This window comes from Barbus barbus, assembly GCF_936440315.1.
Source record: "Barbus barbus genome assembly, chromosome: 11".
Taxonomy (NCBI): domain Eukaryota; kingdom Metazoa; phylum Chordata; class Actinopteri; order Cypriniformes; family Cyprinidae; genus Barbus; species Barbus barbus.
Genome location: NC_136739.1, coordinates 7846310 through 7854388, shown reverse-complemented (window position 1 = coordinate 7854388; position 8079 = coordinate 7846310). Strand labels below are relative to the sequence as shown.

Genomic DNA, 8079 nt, shown 5'->3' with positions numbered 1-8079 from the left:
GTGTCCTTCAGAAGTCATTCTAATATGCTGATTCGCTGCTTAAGATACATTTCGGTAACACTTTATTTTAAGGTGTTATACATTACACGTTTACATGCAAGTAACCCTAAACCAAACCCTAATCCTAACCATAGTAAGTAAGTACATGCAATTAATTAATATTACTTAAATGTATATTTACACTGTACCAAGGACACCTCAAAATAAAGTGTAACCAACATTTCTTACTATTACTGTATCAGTGTTGAAAATAGATGTGCTGCTTAATAGGCCTATGTTTTGTAGCAACTGTGATATATTTTATTCAGGATGTTTTCAAAAGAAGTATAGAAGTTGTAAGTACATTATAAATATACGTACTGTCACAAAATAAAGTATTTGTGTAAAAAAATGAAAGCTCCTGTGCTGAGAGAGAGAGAGAGAGAGAGAGAGAGAGAGAGAGAGAGAGAGAGAGAGACGTGTGCACAGTCACTTCTTTATAACCTCGGCTCCGTTCAGTGCATTAGTTCCTTTATCAGCTCTCTGAACTGCGTGAACTGAACTCCACCAAACGACTGTAGTATATGACCACAATTTACACGGCTTTACAGCTTCCAACAAATGGGGAAAGCATTTGCGTAAAGTTTTGGGGGTTGTGACCTACTCTAGTGAACAACATCCTCGACAACAAACAAGGTATGGTAACACTTTTATTACAGAATAAGCCTATTTTATTTTATTTCACTACTTTATTTTAAAACTGAATTCTGGTTCTTTATTCATACAAACTGTTAGGCTAACGTTTTCCAGTTTATTGTAAGTTAACATTCGCCACAGTTAACTGTTACCTAAATGCATTAAACTCATTAAATAATAAAAGTTATTCAGTCGCTCTTTTTATATCATTTTAAGTTTGGCAAAAAAAAAAAAATTATAACGAAGCATATTTCTCAACTTGATTTTACTTTGGAGTTTTAAAAGTTCTTGATGGTTTAGAATCATTAAATGTTGATTTATGGATTTTTTTTTTTTGTCATAATGGTTTTGTAAAGAGCTCCCACTGAATGTAAAGTTATTTGAGAGACTTAAAAAGGTGCTTCAATGGTATCACAGCATAAAACCTTGTTTGAGTTCTATTTTATTTGGCAGGGCAGGCTCTCTGCCCTTATTGCTCAAGTTTTGATTCATACTGCAGCTGTGTGTCATTATAATTACTATATCAGTTGTTGCTCATTGCACTATTTGCATGCAATGACAGCTCAGTTGTGACATGAGCTAATTTGTGTTGAACTCATCATTATTGTAGTCACGTTTCTGAAAATAGATCATATATCCAGAGAGAGAATAATCATACATCTCTCATTAGGATCATAAAGTCCTCTGGAAGCACATGGAAAGATCCTGCAGAGAAACATTCTTGTTGATTGAGAGGTTTGAGTTTGTGATATAAAAACCTTCTGTGCACATGCTGGCAAAACTCTGACAACAGACCCCAGCGCTCCTGACGGCACAGAAAACAAAACATGGGAATTATTTTATGAAGGGACAAAAATGTGTGTGTGTGTGGAAGTGCCATACTCAGTCCACATCCTTTCTTTTCACTTCTTCTTCACCTATCTTACCCTCTCTCTCCCTCTCTCTCTCTCATTCTACCGCGGGAACAATAACAAGGAAACACCCATCAGGGATATCATAAATCTTTTTGTGAAATCAACACAGGAATTCTTGCAGAGGAGCTGAAGTCTGTGAGCAGGACGCTGTCAGGTAATTCACTAACTCTGAAATGTCTTTCAAAGAGTGTGTTTGAATTGAGGCGCCTTGATAGTTGCAAAATCTGGGATAATTTTCGATCTAGGCCTACTCCGAGAGAATAACATGTTCAATATTTTCATGTTGTAGACATAAAGTAGAGAGACTATGTTATAGGTCTTTGTGTCTGTTAAAATACTTCTGTGCAATTCACAGAGGAAAATTGTTGCTCAGGTGTGGCTCTTTAATAACTCAAGTGACTTGATCTGTTATGTTTCGAGTCGACTATGTGCCAACCTTTTCTTATATTTTCCTTTACATTCTTAAAATCTCTTTGAAGGAATAAGAATAGATACAAATGAGACAGTTGTTGACATACAGTAAAAGAATTGAGCTAAAAATTATTTTAACTAAACATTTTGTAATCTCTTACTTTTGATTGGCGACTTTAGTACCTTGGTAAATATGAGCGCAGTTTGCAACATTGTTGAGATATGTGTATTTTTAATGTTGAAACTCAGTTTATTAAGTAAAGGTTAATACTTACACAGTATTACAGTAATGATTATATTACTGTAAACAGTATAAACGGTATCAACTGTAAGTTTGTAAGCCGAGTCCCCTGAAAAGAGTAAACACTCTGTGGTGCTATCAAAACATTGCCCTGTTTGAAACCTATAGGCTCACTGGAAATACATGCCTCTACCAACATTTTTGCAAAACTCTAAAAACATACATATTCACTGCAGTTTCCAGCTGAAATTAACAATAGAACCAGTAAAATACCAACAACTTTTATTCTTTTGCTTGTAAACGAATACATTTTGAAGTAAGCATTTATGATATAGTAAACTTGCTCAGCAGCTCACCTGGTGCTGTCCTGTGAAACACAAATCATGATAAAAGAGCACAAAGACTTGAAGAAGCAAGCTAAAATGGCATGGTTGCTTCAGCAAATGAATTTTTACATCACGTTTGCATTTGTTAACACTGTCGGTTAGGGTTTAAAGTAGGTGTTGCTAAGTTATTTTCAAACGTGATAGAGCATTAAACTTCTAGCACACTCACATTTACTTTTCCCAAATTTTACAATGCGTACAACAACCAACATAATTGTTTTTTAGCGTCACTCACTTTGAAGGTGTCAGAAAACGTGCAAGAAGAAACATTATATGAAGAGTTTGTTTGCAAAAACAGATAACTCAGTTTTTATTAATGTTCATAAATCATGTTTTTTTATTGTTATTATGTTTTTATTGTTTTATTGTGTTAGTTAGCTGTATTTTTTTAGTTATTATTATTTAATTAAAACGACCCAACTGCAGTTTGAGTTATATTAATTGGAATGCAGTATAAAAAAACATGATTTTTGAAAATTTAAAAAAAAAATTTTTATCTGTTTTTGCAAATGAACTCTTCATATCATTTTGCCACAGACATATCGCAACAGTTCTCGAATGAGCCTTGGTTATCTGTTTGCAGCAGATAACCAAGCAGCCCAACACAGTAGCATTGGCTCAACCAATGGTGTGACAATTGGTGTGACAAAAATCTCCATTTGCTCTCCATTTAATCTCATTTATCTTTCAGTAGATATTAAAGAAATATTATTTGTGACTTTTCTTTCCTATTTTGTTTATAGAATGATGACCCAGGTAGACGGGGACTATGTAAACGACACTTATGAATACGCAGACTATGGATATGTGGAGGAGACCAAGGCTGGAGGCTACACTCAGAGAGAAGCTCTTCACATCATATCAGTGATCATCTACAGCCTGGCGTTTACTGTGGGAGTAATCGGGAACGGCATGGTCATCTGGGTGACCGCCTTCAAATGCAAACGGACCGTGAACAGCGTTTGGCTGCAGAATCTGGCCATCGCTGACTTTGTGTTTGTGCTTTTCCTGCCGTTCTCCATTGACTACGTGCTGCGAGACTTTCACTGGCTCTTCGGGAAGACCATGTGCAAGCTGAACTCGTTCGTGTGCACCATGAACATGTACGCCAGTGTGCTGTTTCTGACCGTCCTGAGCTTGGATCGCTACATCTCACTTGTCCACCTGAGCTGGTCGGAAAGGTATCGAAACATCCGGAGGGCCTGGTGGGTCTGTGCGCTGATTTGGAGTACGTCCTGCTGTCTAAGCTGTCCGGCTCTGATATTCCGTGACGTGATCCAGCATAACGGGAAGGTTGTGTGTTTTAATAACTTTCATGATGAGAGCAGGCACATGATAGCGGTGAGACACATTGCGATGGTGTCGATGCGCACCACCGTGGGCTTTCTGCTTCCGTTTGCAACCATCACCATCAGCGGCGTTCTGCTGGCTATCAAGATGCGCCGATCCGACTCAGTACGCTTGACCAGCTTCTCCAGAACCGTCTCTGCCGTGATTCTTGCTTTCTTCTTGTGTTGGGTGCCGTTTCACACGTTCAGCCTGATGGAGCTGAGCATCCATCACACCTCCTACCTGCACTCTGTGCTCATCGTGGGCTTCCCACTCGCCACCAGTCTGGCCTTCTTCAACAGCTGCGTCAACCCGATTCTATACGTACTGCTTACCAAGAAGGTGCGTAAACTGGTGAGGAGGTCGTGTTTGAACTTCACCAAGAGCTCACTGAGGGAGCTGAGTCAGTCTCTGTCTGCGACGGAGTTAGACTCGCAACTGCCCAGTTGTTCTCCTGAAGAACCTACGGTCAACTCCTCCGTCTGATCAGCTCAACCATCACCCCTGAACTCAATGAGCTTTGGGCTTTTAGCTTTTGATATGAAACTTCTAGAGCTCCAACTGGACTCAAGTAGATTTTGACAAAGTGGTTGGGAAATACTGGCTTTCATTTCTTATATAGCACATTACAGTAAACATATATTTAATGCATCATCTATTTTATGTCGTACAATTTAAAACATATATAGCTTTACCTGTAACCATAAGAAAGGAATTAATACACTTTTCTCTGCAAAGTATTTCTGAGGGTAAGATGAATGATATTTCAGCTCTGTTTGAAAGGACTTTGTTTAAATTTAAATTCATTTTACTTATCATGTCGTTTGGATGCACTCCACTGAATCAATAAACTTGCTAATGCTAATGTCTTAGAATTATACTGCTTTATCTATAAATGATTAAATAAAAGCAAAAATCTGAGTAAAGTTCATTACACACCGAGTCTGAAATTTTCGCATGCGTTCTTCCATTTTTTTCGTATTCGCCATCCTTTCCTATCAAAATGCATGCTACGAATGCGAAAACGCAGAAAATCGAACCTGATCCAAATTTTTTTATGATGGAAGAAAGTTTTGGAGGCAGTGTGTAAATGTGATTGACACAATGGGAGGTTGTATTTATTTTTTAACATGCAAAAATTTCAGACTCAGTGTGCAATGGCCTTTACAGTGAGGAACTTGATGAATAGTGAGTTGGATCGACCCTTAAACATTAAAATACTCAGTGTTTCAGGAGTATAGCCTCAATATGTAAACAGTATGCATATTGACATGTTTTTAGTCTGAAATATCACTTACCAACCTTTTCTATGTAAAGTTAAATCCAATTTAATCCTAACTTTGTTGGCATGACGATGAATCTTAAAACTCTAAAACAACTACAAAAATGAATTGAAGTTTTATCAGCTTTTAAAATCTTTAAGCCTCATTCATTTCCATTATGCCTCATTATAGCCTTGGTTTTTTATGAAAATGAGGGATGAGTCAAAAATGTGTGTTTTTTAGTTCAAGTTTTGTTTGGGGGGGGGGGGGGGGGGGGTAATCAGCATTATCACACAAATGTTGTTGACTGAGCTCAATATGTATTAAACTCTGTATATTTCTTGTAAGTAAAAATTGACATTTGGAAACTACAGTACAGTTTACCACACTCAGTATTTTGTATGATGATTCATCATGTGAGTCAAATTTAGTTCTCTTTACTTATAGAAATATATACTATATAAAAGTCAAAAAGCAGCTGACAACAGTAAAAAAAATTAAAGAAAAGAAGAAGAAGTAAAAAAAAAGCACAGAGCTGGTAAAAATGTAGCCTATAATGTTTTAATCAATGGCTACACCCAAAGGAACACAAAAACATTTCCATTGAAAAACAACTGTTTACAGATGTAGAGTTTTGTCTTGTTTACATTAAAACTAAACTAAAGCATATCTGAAAAAGATTCAGACACATTTAAACAATGACCAGTTTTCCACACTCAGTTCTTGCATGTTTGATACATTAATACCTTAAAATAATCACTATTTAAGTCAAAGATACAACAATAAGTAGGCCAAACATTTGAAGTATGTCATTTTTCTCAAGCTTGTTTGGGACTGCTGATGCTACTGAGAATTTTCACTTCTGCTTATTTTTTGGAGCCGAAATGTCTGTTTCAGTAAGTAGCGTCAACAGAATTGTCAAAATCTTGAACAATCCCTGTTTTGCAGTCCTGTCCCAAACAGAGTTTGTATTGTTGCTATTGATACATATAGAAGTTTATTGAATATCCACACATTAGTTCATTGTGGAGGTTCCCCTTTGCTTGTTTCTATGGAGTTACACAATCATTGAATGTTAGCCAAATTTAAAAGGAGGAAGAAAAAGAGCCAAACAGCCAAGACACAAGCCAAGGAATGAAGCTAGAAATGGGGCAGCAGCAATGGTGGGTTTAACAAGAAAAAAAAAAAACATTACATGAATGACAAAATACACTACATACAAAACCTGCATTCACAAAGAGCCACTCGACACTGTGCCATACATAACATTAGACAAACAAAACTCAACAAGCGGCCAGGTTTTGCACTCTACAGAAGAGGCCCTAAAGAGCACATTCACATTCATGCCACATATGGTGACAAGATTTACATCTGTTTAGAGTTTGCATCTCCTCACCCTTATGAAAAAGAGTGTGTGTGCCGTGCAATGAAATGAATTCATTTAAATCTTTAAGATTAAGTTAATAATTTCTACATGCATTAGCCTCACCAAGATTGGCTTTGCCAGTGAATATTGCAACCAAATTCAGGACATTCCATTCCATTGGCTTGACTGAAATCTGGCAACGAAATGGAGGCTTTTCAAGGCAGTATTCGAGTATTTTTCCTACAAATTTATGTGCCGAAGTCTTAACAAATAACAAATTTTGTCTTAATTGGAGTTTTCAGTCTTATAATAGATCTTTGGTGCTTTACAAAATAGGGCTTAAAAAGTTTTTAATCTTCAAGAATTTCTTAATATTTAGAAAATGTTGATCATTAACTTCAGTAGGTCAAACTAAATATTGTATTGTTTGTTCTATTGTCTGCTATTTTTTAAGGGGTTTGCTATTTTTACAAACCTGTAACCAATCTTCACAAGTAACAGCGTTGTGAATTTTTGCCTAAATGAAGTTAATAGGGTAAAGCTAGTTTGGTAATTTTCTGTTTGTTCATAACTTAATATTCACCATAAATTGAAACAGTGGGTAAAGGAAAGAATTGGTTTGATCACTTTTACTCTTATTTGGTTTACAGGCTTGAATGATTATGACAATACAGAAATGTGCAAGTGGTCCAAATAATATTATTTCTGGGTAAGGAATGTTACAGTTTTTGTACTGGAGAAAATCATGCAGTAACAGGGTTGCATGCAAAATGCAGTTTTTATCAAAATGATGATGCTGTATGATTTTCATCACTGATCCAATCAAAAAGGTCAAAACATCTGCTGTGTACCATATTTGTGGAATGTGCAGTTAATTTGAACTTTCTTTGTTTCCTTCTAAGAATTCTTGTTTCTGTGTTCTTTGTTTTGTGTTGGCTTCTTGAATCTTTGCTCACTGTCCACAAATATCATAACTTCCATTACTTTCACAGATCTGTAAGCTGTTTTAGTACTTACAAACATTACAATAAATAATTTGTGGTTGATTCATGGATACTGTTAATAAAATAAAATAATGAGAACAGCAGAAAGATCTGGAATTGGACAATGCATCTAATTTATTTGTAATTTCACCCCTCTTTTTTAACGTGAATTGCTTAATTTACCCCAGATGGACCACATTTTTGTCGGATTTCATGGCTCGCCATTATTGATGGTTAGAATTTCAGTGCTTATAAAAGCTGAAAACTGCTTCATCTTACCTCACTGTCCATTACTGCTATAAAGTACATACTTCACTTAAACACTGCATAACACATACATTTAAACCAGATGATCAAATTAAGAGTGAATGTCAGAGGAGTGTTATGTTCATACTAATAGAAGTTTATTCTCAGAAATAATTTTAGTACTACAAGTCATGAGACACACATGGACCACAAATGCCACAGTTTACTGAGAATTATTAATTTGGTGTTGTGCTTCAGCTTTCTAC

The 8079-nt window shown here is 36.1% G+C and overlaps 1 protein-coding gene across 4 annotated transcripts; it reads left to right on the top strand.

Annotated features, from left to right (window-relative positions):
* The first annotated feature begins 421 nt into the window (after positions 1-421).
* Positions 422-7670, top strand: LOC306877073 (chemerin-like receptor 2). 4 transcript variants are annotated; one of them, XM_079428611.1, is made up of 3 exons: positions 422-675; positions 1651-1743; positions 3371-7670. In XM_079428611.1, exon 3 carries the CDS (start codon positions 3372-3374, stop codon positions 4440-4442), a length of 1071 nt encoding a protein of 356 aa, XP_079284737.1. In that variant the 5' UTR covers positions 422-675; positions 1651-1743; position 3371; the 3' UTR covers positions 4443-7670. The 4 variants fall into 4 exon arrangements, with proteins under 4 accessions (XP_079284737.1, XP_079284739.1, XP_079284740.1 ...); XM_079428613.1 differs by having other exon boundaries at positions 438-675; positions 1665-1743; positions 3371-6383; XM_079428614.1 differs by having other exon boundaries at positions 497-675; positions 1699-1743; positions 3371-6383.
* Positions 7671-8079: the final 409 nt, after the last annotated feature.

Excerpts from the sequence above, each read along its gene's own strand:
- LOC306877073 (XM_079428611.1), top strand. The coding sequence starts at position 3,372 with ATGATGACCCAGGTAGACGGGGACTATGTAAACGACACTTATGAATAC.